Raw genomic sequence first — 12,369 nt, forward strand, 5'->3', positions numbered from 1 at the left:
GGGAACCACGATTAGCTACATCTTAAAATTAAAAACCAATAAGGGGCCTCATAAATGTAATTATATGGTTAGACTGTTTTAAACTGTTCCTGGTCTTATTGCAGTGATACTATTCACCAGCACACTGTCATGATGCTTTTCGCAAGCGTTACAGAAACTGCAACTGAGGAAAACCATCAGTACTTCTTAGAGGAAACATGCCTATAAATCCTACTACACTCACTGAGATTTAATTTAATTAAACTTCACTTAAAGACAAGTTTTGGTCAAATTTTATTGTTAGAAATAAAGAATAGTTATGTATATTGCAACCCTTTTCAACATTTAATCATGTGAACAAAATTACAAATATCTACAATTCATTTTTCACTAATTACTACTAATGAAAATGCTAATTCTTGAAATCAATAATTAGGTTTTAAAAAATGACATCATTACTCACAGAAATACACATTCTTTATATAAAAATTGGAATTTTAACTAAAGTAAAAAACAATTACTGATAAGAGTATCTGTAGCTGCATTTTCACTAGTAGAATTTCACAAATATCTGTCATTCACTCCTGTTGAAAATGCAATTACAGATATTTATAATTAATTTCTTACTAGTTGAAATACCAGTTTCACATGTCAGCTACATACTTCTTACTAGTAAAAATGATTATTTCTGATATCAATTATTGCTACTAGTACAGATACCTTTTCCTGAAATCAACAATTGAATTACAACTAGTGAAAATGCTCATTTTTTATATCTGTAAATGTTATTTAACATATTAGATTTGGTATTTCAGATGTAGAAATGGATTTCAGATATCAATAAATTGAAGAGTCTTTAAAGATATCTTAAAAGGCTTTCAATCACACACAAAAATAACTATCACTTTAAATCACTTTTCAAATCAGTTACTATCACATTACAGATATCTGAAATTATCATTGCCACTACAGTGATAACCAAATTACAGATATCACAAATTAGCATTTTAAGTAGTGAAAATGTAATCGTTAATGTCTATAATTCATTTCCTGTGCATGATTAAATGTCAGAGATAATGTCTGGGAGATGTCTGGGAAAGTTCCTAATGTTACCCTTGCAAAAAAAAGTATTGTGGTGGATATATATACGATAGATAGATAGATAGACAGACAGACAGACAGACAGACAGACAGACAGACAGACAGACAGACAGACAGACAGACAGATAGATAGATAGATAGACAGATAGACAGACAGACAGACAGACAGACAGACAGATAGATAGATAGATAGATAGATAGATAGATAGAAAACAAGGATGAAACTGAACAAACTATGATAATATTATGGTACTTTTTTTATTGGTGTAAACACAGTGTAATACCTAGGGCCCCACAGTCACAGCAAACATTGTTGCCAGGCATGCGACGGATATCCTCAGTGATGGCTCTTGTGAGATCCTCTACACTGTTCTCTCCACTTGTCGTCCGCTCATCCAAAGCCACATTCAAAGCCTCCTGCTTACTGTTGGTCAGCACTGATATCCACCTGATTTATCAGTAAGGTGCAAGAACAAAGGTGACCATTAGAGGGCGGCAAGAACTTTCCAATTGAAGAAAAGCTAGCGGACATCTACGTCAGTATTCCCAGGCAGTGTCATGCATAAAAAAGTTATTTGTGACTAACAATGGTCCTGCTCCGAGAGAGGTAAGATTAGAGTTCATTGGCAGTTCTTGAGAAGGGAATTTTGTAAACAACTACTGCTGCCTTGCCTTCCTGTGCACCCAGGACAGATTACTGCACATTTAAGGGCCCAGGACAGTCATACATTTTGTCCCCACCATATGAGTCTTAATATATAATAAAAACACAAGCATATCAAAGACATTCTAAGGGGTCTCTTGTTTACATATGAATGGGAAAAAATGTAATATGGCGGCTGTAGGAACAGACATCCCGCCTTCACAGTTAAAAGAGACAATACAATTTAAATTGTAATACATTGTAAGTTTACTTGAGAATGTGCAAGCATACTGGCTGCATGAGCTGGGAAAACTGCTTTGATGAGAAAATAATAAGAAAAAAGTACTGCATAACAGGAATGATCCAATTATACTGTGAAAAACCTCTCACAGATCCATTTCTGGAAAGGTATAATGTGGCTATCAGTAGTCACTTCTCTTCTCCTTTGACATTTAGCTGAAGATAGACTAGCGGCTGTTATCTTATATTTCAATCATCACACAGACAGACACATCAGAGGAAGAAATTTTACATATTTCTCTTTTTCTGCAAGAAAAGAGGCACTGTTCCTATGTCAGGATAGAAAGGTCAAATTTGGATAGTGTGTGTGTGTGTGTGTGTGTGTGTGTGTGTGTGTGTGAGAGTGTGAGTGTGTGTGTGTGTGTGTGTGGGCTCGCGCTCAAATTATTAAACAAGCTATTTCCTATCTGATGAATTTCTCATCTGACAGTCACATGAGTGGACTAAGTGGATCCATGTCTGGCATAGTAAGTGAATTGCTCTTTAGAACATCCCAAAGAAGCTGTATGAACTCAAAATACATTGCTAAATGATTGCTAGGTAGTTCTTTGTGGTTGCTTTAGCATTGCCAGATGGTTACTATGGTGTTCTGGGTGGTTGCTATGGCATTATTAGATGGTTGCTAGAATGTTCTGGCTGGTTGATATGGCATTACTAGATGGTTGCTAGGGTGTTCAGAGTGGTTGCTATGGCATTGCTAGATGGTTGCTAGGGCATTGCTTGATGGTTGCTAGGGTGTTTTGGGTGGTTGTTTACTGGTCCAAGTGAAAAAAATTGTTTGTTTTTTCTTTTGGATTTTTAATCGTCCGCCATGCGAAAATAAGTCAGATCGCTATGAAAAGTAATAGCACATTTCACCTCAACAAGCCGCATGATTTGATGGGTTAGGGTTTTGTTTAAATTCATAACCATTATTGTGAGCAATAGTAATAGTGCCTTAGCAAGCATCATTAATAAGAGCCATATGAACAGTTTTGACTTCAAGTTTTGATTTCTGTAAAATAACCATGAAATACTTACGCCACACAATCAGACTCATCATCAGCCAGAAAATGATAAGTACGATTATCTAAAAGAAAAAAGAAAAAAGCACAAGAAAAAAAAATGTGTTGTGTGCAAATTTACTGTTCATCTTCAGCTGGCACAGCAAATGTGTAATCAGCAAACAATCAGAAGAGATAAAAGCAGGTTTGAGATCCTGATAAAATACAAGTGGTAGGAAACAAAAGAACAAACAATTGGTGTCCAAGTGCAAACACTCGATTTCAAATGAAACTGAATTTAAATAGGCCCCAGTTTTTGCCATTAAATCTCATGGAGATAGTGTTTATTGGACCAAGCTCTATGCTGAGAGAGAATGTGGTTAACTCACGTGAGATGAGGTCAAAGCATTTCTTGTCATCCAGACTGGGTTTGACTTGGCATGTGAGCAGGTTCAGTTTAGCTGGTGCTTTATTGGGCTGCGATGAGGAGATAAAAGTGACACTTCATCAATAACAGATCCCATGACCAAAGTCCAATGTGACTAAATGACACAAAACTTTTAAAATATTTACAAACAGTTTTATGCCCCAAAATTGATTCACAATGATGCAAAACTTTCAGCATTTGTCATATATGGCATCAAAAAAAAAAAAAAAAAAAAAAAGACAGATTAATATCACAGTATAATATCTCTGTGACTGTGGTAATACCATCGTTTTAGGACATGTACTGTAATACTGGACTTCCATGTAAGGACCACAGTAAATATGGTAATAATTGCCATGGTATTTATTGTATCATTGTACCGCCACAATACATTTTTGTAATGGCATTTGCCACTGTTATTCGGTATACTAAATGCCTGTAGAAAGTTTTGTTAAGGTTATACTGTGAGAAACAGAACAATATTTAAGTCCTTTTTTACTTTAAATTTCACTTTCAGATGTGAAAGTGAAACTAAATAGGCACAACATGTGATTTTCAGATGTGAAAGTGAAACTAAAGATTTAGAACTTAAATTTTGATCTGTTTCTCACCCACACCTATTATATCACTTCTGAAGATATGGATTAAACCACTGAAGTCTTATGGATTTTTTTTTATGTTTCCTTTATGTGATTTTTGGAGCTACAAAGGTCTGATCACCATTCACTTGCATTGTATGGACCTACAGAGCTGAAATATTCTTCAAAAAATCTTTGTGTTCAGCAGAAGAAAGAAAGTCATACACATCTGGGATGGCATGAGGGTGAGTAAATGATGAAAGAATTTTCATTTTTTGGGTGAACTATCACTTTAAGAAAGATTCCCTATTTTAACTGAAAAACAAGACAAAAATACTCTTTTTGCAGTGTGGCTGCTATATTTACACAGAGAGCTGTATGTGTACTCACAGTTCCATGAGCGATGGTAAGATAGCAGTTCTGCACAGTACACTTCCTCTTCTGCCACATCTTCCTCAACCTATCAGCAAAAAGAGATTTTACTAAAACATACACATCATACTCTCATCGATCAACACAGCACTATACAGTGAATGCAAAGTCAGATCATTGTGTCAGGGTGTAACTCGCTGTAGCTACAGCATCTCCCATCACACTTGAATAATTTGTAATGAAAGGCTGACAGAGCGCTCACAAACAAATTTATAAGGGAGATCTTAATGAATGTTTGGATTAAATGTCATGTTTGAAGGATGCCCCATGATCAAGACGTCCAGAAAAAGCAGTTCAATAATATCGTCACCATATGCATCACTGTGCTAAAAAACATGACACAACTAATTAATTTACCCATCGCTCCTCTTGTAGAGGTAGCCTGATTTCTCAGTCCCATATTGCTTGTTGCCTTGAAGCTGATGCAAGCTGTACACTGTCTGCCTGCTTAGAGAATCCTGCACAAATAAGTATAGGTTGAAAGATCATGTACTGTATATATAACATACCCCAAAAGCTTTGCTGATTTTTAATGTCTATTTGGATGTGATATTGGTGACAGCACATAAAAGCTTAAAGGAATTGTTCACCAAAAATTAAGATTCTGTAATTATTTACTCACCCTCATGTCATTCCAAACCTGTATAATTTTCTTTCCTCTGTGAAACACATATTGTGAATTTTTTAAGAACATCCTTACCATTCTTTATCACATAAGTGAGTGGTGACTGGGGCTTTCAAGCTCCGAAATGACACAAAAGCACCATGAAAGTATCATAAAAGTGGACCATGTGACATAAACTACATTCCAAGTCTTCTGAAGAAATACGATAGCAATTGTGTGAGAAACAGACTGAAACACAATCAGGACCCAAAAAAACATCGGGTTTCGGGCAATGTTCAGGTCAGTTTTTCAAGTATAACTTCAGGTTCAGGTTTGTAATTAATTAAAAAATAAATTATTATTATAATTATAAACATTTTAATAATTTAAAGGGGTCATGACATGAGGAATCAAATTTTCCTTAATCTTTTAACATATAAGAGGTCATTGTACTATAAAAACTTACTGTAATTTTCAGAACTCAAAACTTCCTCTTCACTGCAAAAAGAGCATTTGTTGAAACCAAGCTGCTAAAACGGCTTGTTGTCTACTTCCTCCACATTGTGATGTCACACTGTGGTAGGCATTTGCATCTGACCGCCTCCACAACAACACATCAGCTCCTACTTTACCTTGCCTTGTCTCCTTACACCCTGTCTATGCGACAAAAGCAAATCACTCCCATTATAATCAATGATGCTGCCTACACTGGATGCTTCCCTCGTGACGTGCCTTTTCGCACCGCCAGTAAACAGATGCCCCATTCTTTTTAGTGATGTACATGCTCACGCTACTCCTGCCAACAAGACAAATTAATGGTTTAGAATGTTTGTTTTGGCTCGTACAGTGTAGACAGCCTCAAGGCATTGCAACACGACGTCGCTCTAAAAAGTCTTAAAGGAGAAGCAGCACCAAAACAGAGTGTTTCTGACAGAAGGTCAGAGTGAGGGTGGAAAATGATCATGTTTTACAAATATAGGACTGTTTTTTGTGCAAAAAAAAAAAAACTGTACTAAAATTATAAGTGAACCTCACGGAACATATTAAAATAATTTAAAAGGCCGTATTAAAATGGATATTTTTCATAAAAAAATTGTGCCACGTCTCACTGTTTATTCAGCGTCTTTTGACGCTATGTCAAAGAACATCATTTTTTTCTATATGCGTCTAGAGACACCTGCATTCTTTTTCATTCTAGCTTTTTTCAGCACAAGAGCATTAGAGTTTAACGAGCTGTGCACAATGACTGTCAAAACAATTACACATTCTAAAGAAGTTTAGTTTGCAAAGAAGACTTCATGTGACTGTTATACTGTTATCAAATACAGCTTATTGCAACAAATTTACTTGCTTGGAGAGGAGATTAAAAAGAAAGTGAGTGATTTTGGGTTCGGCTTAAAATTTGATGGTACTGCTCGGGTCAGGTCACAAGGTCTCAGGATATTCTTCAAAAATTCACTGTTTGTGTTCCACAAAAAAAGATTTGGAATGACATGAAGGTAAGTATATATATATATATAGACAGGATTTTCATTTTGGGTGAACTATTCTTTCAAGTCTAAACAACTCATGCTCAACTAACTAGTAAGTCACAAACATATCACATCTTTCATGCAGAGACATGCTAACAGAAAGTGGAAGTACCAGCCCACACTTATGAAGAAGGGTTAACACATGCAGGAAATGCACATAGATAAATGTTATTCAAGCCCTGGGTATAAATGTAAAGGAATATTCTGGGTTAAATGCTGTCGATTCCCACAAAAAATAATTTCAACTTGTACCTCAATTTGTATAAACCAAACAAAAAAAGTGTTAACAGTTTTGGACTTACAATGGAAGATGTACAATGGTTTGCGGTGGCAATCGACAGCATAACACAGATACTGTTGCCAGAGCTTAAAGGGATAGTTCACCCTAAGTAAAATGAGACGGCAGAATGTTAGCCTCAGTCACTATTCACTTTCAATGCATCTTTTTTTGAATGGCTAGCACTCTGCCTAATATCTCCTTTTGTGTTGCACGGAGGAGAGAAGGTCATACGGGTTTGGATGAACATAAGGGTGAGTAAATGATGACAAAACTTGAGAATGTCACACTATGTAGTAGTGAGTACTATGTAACGTGGCAAATGTTGTTGAACACATACAAGGTGACAGTTCACATGCAAGTGTTTGTAAGTAATTAGAGCAGCTTGTTAATCACATGCTAATTCAAAAGTCTCAACTTACTCTCCTTGACTGCTTTTTTTGTTAGTGAAGCATTTAGAAAAACAAATATGTTAATAGCTTCTCTTCACAATCACTTCAAGTCATTTTTAAAAAACAATTATATTATTGACAGTAAAAAAATAATACTAATTGATCCTCCTCTACCATAATCCTATTAAATATGTGAGTAGGGCTAACAAATACCTCCATAACACACTATCTATTTATTACCCTGACAAATAATGTGTACCACCATTCACTGCAACATAAAATGTTATTGATTTTCCTAGAGTGAATCAATAGTGGTGGGTTCCCTCTAAGATAGGGAAAAAATAAAGCATGACTGTGGGTAAACATACTACAATCCAGATCCCCGCCCCGCCACACTAATTAACCAAAAAATCTTAAAATTGCATTTCTTTACTACCACCCCTGGAGTCGTGAGTTCGAATCCAGGGTGTGCTGAGTGACTCCAGCCAGGTCTCCTATGCAACCAAATTGGCCCGGTCGCTAGGGAGGGTAGAGTCACATGGAGTAACCTCCTCGTGGTTGAGATTAGTGGCATATTGCATTTATTTTTTTTTAAATACAGTACTGTGCAAAAGATGTTTCACAAAAGCATTTGTCTTAAGATGGTTATTTATATCTTCAGCTTTAGTGTGTCAATAGTAAATATAAATGTTACACTCCCAAACATTACTTTTTAGAAGAACAGGGAGCCCTGCAACAGATGCCATGGTCCCCACAGAGCCCCCCACAGAACATCGAGTCAGTCTGAGATTACATAAAGAGAGAGAAGTAATTGAGACAGTCTAAACAGATTGAAGAACTGTGGCGAATTCTCCAAGAATCTTGGAACATCCTATCTGCCAACAACCAAGAAAAACTGTGTCCAGGTGTACCTAGGAGAATTGGGGCTGTTATAAAGGCAAAGGTGGTCACACCAAATATTTATTTAGCTTTTTTATGTTACTGGACTTTGTATGACATTAAGTGATAAATGAAAACTATTTATGGCATTATTTTTGAAGACATCCTCACTGTGCAACATTTTTCACAAGTGCCTAAAACTTTTGCACAGTACTGTATTTCTTCCTCAAAAGAAAGATTTGTTAGCAGAATCATTCAGGAATCAGAATCGTCAAAAGGAATCAGAACCAGAATTTAACACATATTTTTCAAAAACACTATATTTCTTTCTGTTTAAAAGTTTAGCAATTTATTAACCTTTAAGTACTTGATTAATTTAAAGTAGGATATGACTGACAGTACTGTAGTTCAGTGAGTAATTCAGATTTGAATTCAATGACCGCGCTGACTGAATTCCAATTCCAATAATCGTTAGACTGATTTAAACTGATAAATCAGACTACACCAGCAGCACGCTGTGTTTGTTGTTGCAACCAACCATTAAAGGAGTATTCCGGGTTCAATTCAAATTAAGCTCAATCGACAGCATTTGTGGCATAATATTAATTACCACAAACATTTCTTTAAAACAAAAAGCTAAAATCTGGGTTACAGTGAGGCACTTACAATAGAAGTGAAGGGGGTGAATCCGTATACTTTAAAATGCACAGTTTCATAAATGTAGACACAAGATGTATACAATATGTATGTAAACATGGTTTTAATGTGATCAAAAAAAATACTAACCTTTTCTGTGTTAAGGTATATCAATTTTTACAACTTCTTTGACATGACGACATAACATTGTAAACCCTAAACTACCATAAAAACAATGATTTATACAATTACAGCTCAAATAATACACACCTTTTATCAAAATAATTAATGTAAGTACTTTTATAAAATTATAAAATTGACCCCATTCACTTCCATTGTAAGTGCCTCACTTTAATTTAGATTTTTTTTTTTTTTTTTAAAGAAAGGTGGAACAAGTCAAAATTATTATTATTATTATTATTTATTTTTTTATTTTTTTATTTTTTTGTGGTAATAAACATTATGCCACAAATGCTGTTAATAGATCTGAAAGGTACACTCAGTAATTTTTTTCCTCATTTAAATGAATGGTAATATTGAAACATATGCATGAAATAATGACCACTCATGTGAGATGTGTTCAGTCACATCAGTAACCTTCAAATCTCTTTTATTATACATGGGGCGGGGGCACCCTCATGGGGGCAGCCATGTTAGGATCACATGACGAGCTGAATACTACTTGCTTAATCTCAATAACTACCCTGTTTTTGGACACTTTCATTCATGGATTAATCCTGTTTTACTGTGCAAGGTGAATTACTACAATGGCATTGGAAACTGAAACCTACTGTTTGAATGATGTAGCTTCCAGGCCACTAGGTGTCACTGTAAGCCAATGTATGTCACTTCAACATACTTAAAAAATTACTGAGTTCACATTTATCTTGTTTTGAACTCGGAATATTCCTTTAAAGGGATAGTTCACCCAAAAATGTAAATTTTTTACTCAATCTCATGCCATCCCAGATGTGTATGACTTTCTTTCTTCAGCACAACACAAACGAAGATTTTTAGAAAAATATCTCAGCTCTGTAGGTCCATACAATGCATATGAATGGTGATCAGATTTGTAGCTCCAAAAATCACATAAAGGAATTGTGATGAGGAGGAGGGCGGGGCCGGGCCATGACTTTGCAGGCCCGGCCCCCAATCAGGCTAATCAGCCGAGGAGAGGGATAAAGGCAGCCGGATGCGGCAGTTCGGGAGAGAGAGAGCCACACGCAGCTGCCGGGTGTGTGTTTATGTTTTTGTCTTTATATTTTAATTTTACATTAAATAGTACATTGACTGTTCAGCCAGTTCCCGCCTCCTCCTTTCCCATTTTAATAACCCCTGTTACATTGGTGCTGAAACCCTGGAAATAGGAGGGATGTGCTGTCGTGGAGTCCTCATCACTGCTGTCCGCCCAAACGAACAGCCGCGACCATCTGCCGGGTAACGGAGGAGTCACTGCCGGCCACCTGGACGCAGAGGAATGACCGCCGTCTGCGAGGGGAGGAGGGGCTCGCTACTGGCCACCAGAATGTGGAGGGGCGTTCCATCTGCCAGGGGTCGGAGGACTCGCTGCTGTCCGCCAGAGGGTGGAGGAGTGGTCAAGGACCAGGCGAACCTGTCTGGGAACCGGCGAGCAATTTTTTTCTCTCCTCTCTCTCTCTCTCTCTCTCTCACTGTCGCTTCGCCTCGCCCTTTCCCTCTCCTCTTTTTTTTTTCATTCCCTCCCCTTGTCCCCTTTCCCAGCTCTAGAGAGGTGGGGAAAAGCCTGGCGGCAGGCACATCCAAAAGGGCAACGCAGCCAAAAGGGCAACGCACTATGCACGCCCGACCCCAAATCGGGCTAATCAGCCAAGGAGAGGGATAAAGGCAGCCAGATGCAGCAGTTCAGGAGAGAGAGAGCCACACGCAGCTGCCGTGTGTGTGTTTATGTTTTTGTATTTATGTTTTAATTTTACATTAAATATTACTTTGACTGTTCAGCCGGTTCCCGCCTCCTCCTTTCCCATTTTAATAACCCCTGTTAGAGGAATCATAAATGTAATCCATACGACTCCAGTGGTTAAATCCATATCTTCAGAATCGATATAATAGGTGTGGGTAAGAAACAGATCAAAATTTAAGTCATCTTTTACTCTAAATCTCCACTTTAACTTTCACTTTCAGATGTGAAAGTGAAACTAGAAAGGCACCACATGTGACTTTCATATGTAAAAGTGAAAGTGGAGATTTAGAGTAAAAAAGGACTTAAATTTGTATCTGTTTCTCACCCACACCTATTATATCGATTCTGAGTCTTATGGATTACTTCAATGTTTCCTTTAAGTGATTTTTGGAGCTACAAAGGTCTAATCACCATTCACTTGAACTATTCCTTTTAGGTCAACGCTACAGTAAGTTGTGTTGTACATTTACTTAAGCTTACTAGTAAGTTGTATAGGACTTCAATAAAACCACACCATACAAAATGAGGTCATATGAAGAGTGGAAAGTGTTGAAAAAGACAGTTTTGAATTGGTAAACTGAACAGCTGGGAGTGTAAGGTGAAAAGCAGGCATGAGGCAAATTTACATAAGAGCTAAAGCTGGGAAAATGTGTGTATTCGGGGTGGGAATGAGATGTGAAAAGAGTGTCATTCTGTACCTCTTTCAGTTCAGGCTGAAGAGCTGGTTTGAGCTGATCTCTGAGAGAACAGAGCTGTCTTTTCTCCTCATCCTGCTTGTGTTTGATCTGTGTAAACACACACACACACGCACACTCTTAAATATCTCCAAACACATCTTACACATCCTTTCCTCATTGCACAATCTACTAGCCCTGTTTTTCTAACTGTGATTACTTGAGCTTTGGGTGAGAAAATGCCCCTTTCATTAAGTTATCTGTCATTCACAACATCACTGCAGCTGAAAGAAGCAGTCTGCTTTATCAACCACAAATTTGTCCATAACCAGGGGTTTACTCTTACATCAGCAGCAACATCAACAATGACTTTATATACTTTCACACAAATCACAAGGAAAACGGCAGGTTCAGCTCATAAACACTTTCTTTTCTTCATGCTTTAGAGAAGTCTTAATTTTGTGTGAAAGGACATTACATGCATGTAGCATGTTTCTTATGGAATTCACAACGCAAGTTACGCAACGCAAATTATGCATATTCTGACAAGCGCATCATTTCGTTCAATTTCACCTGTTCATTCGCTTAACTGTGACGATATACAGTAAGTTGTAATATTAGATATATGTTGTGGATATAGTGATTAAACTCATGTATAAATAGGATGTGTTTGAATGAGGTATTTACCCTGTTTTGAAGCGGTTCATTGTGCCGATAATAAGCACGTTGAACTCACGCAGCTCAAGCTGGGAAATCTCTAACATACTGGATTAATGTATTATATCTAATATCTTCTATATACAGATTCTCAAGAAGTTGCTTCTTCTGTTTATATCTTGCACTGTTAATATCTTGCAGAATCAATTTTATCTCATATTTTCGTCAACAGTATGCTTTAATAAAATCGCTGAATTATCGTTATGATGCGCCTTTTTCATCTCGTCCTCGTTAATTTTGACAAAATCAAAAAAACCTTTCGTCAACAAACATTTT

The 12,369-nt window shown here is 36.9% G+C and overlaps 1 protein-coding gene across 10 annotated transcripts in view; it reads right to left on the reverse strand.

Annotated features, from left to right (window-relative positions):
- Positions 1 to 12,369, reverse strand: part of LOC127427571 (arf-GAP with SH3 domain, ANK repeat and PH domain-containing protein 2-like) — a 59,539-nt gene that overhangs the window by 21,420 nt on the left and 25,750 nt on the right. For all 10 annotated transcript variants that reach the window (XM_051675228.1, XM_051675227.1, XM_051675229.1 and 7 more), the window contains exons 9-14: positions 11,401 to 11,487; positions 4,801 to 4,901; positions 4,402 to 4,471; positions 3,396 to 3,483; positions 3,044 to 3,092; positions 1,365 to 1,528 (exon numbers count right to left, since the gene is read on the reverse strand). In XM_051675228.1, the coding sequence (XP_051531188.1) occupies positions 1,365 to 1,528; positions 3,044 to 3,092; positions 3,396 to 3,483; positions 4,402 to 4,471; positions 4,801 to 4,901; positions 11,401 to 11,487 (559 nt within the window). The remainder of the gene's footprint in view (positions 1 to 1,364; positions 1,529 to 3,043; positions 3,093 to 3,395; positions 3,484 to 4,401; positions 4,472 to 4,800; positions 4,902 to 11,400; positions 11,488 to 12,369) is intronic.

The sequence above is a fragment of the Myxocyprinus asiaticus genome, chromosome 37 (genome assembly GCF_019703515.2).
Source record: "Myxocyprinus asiaticus isolate MX2 ecotype Aquarium Trade chromosome 37, UBuf_Myxa_2, whole genome shotgun sequence".
NCBI classification, from domain to species: Eukaryota; Metazoa; Chordata; class Actinopteri; order Cypriniformes; family Catostomidae; genus Myxocyprinus; species Myxocyprinus asiaticus.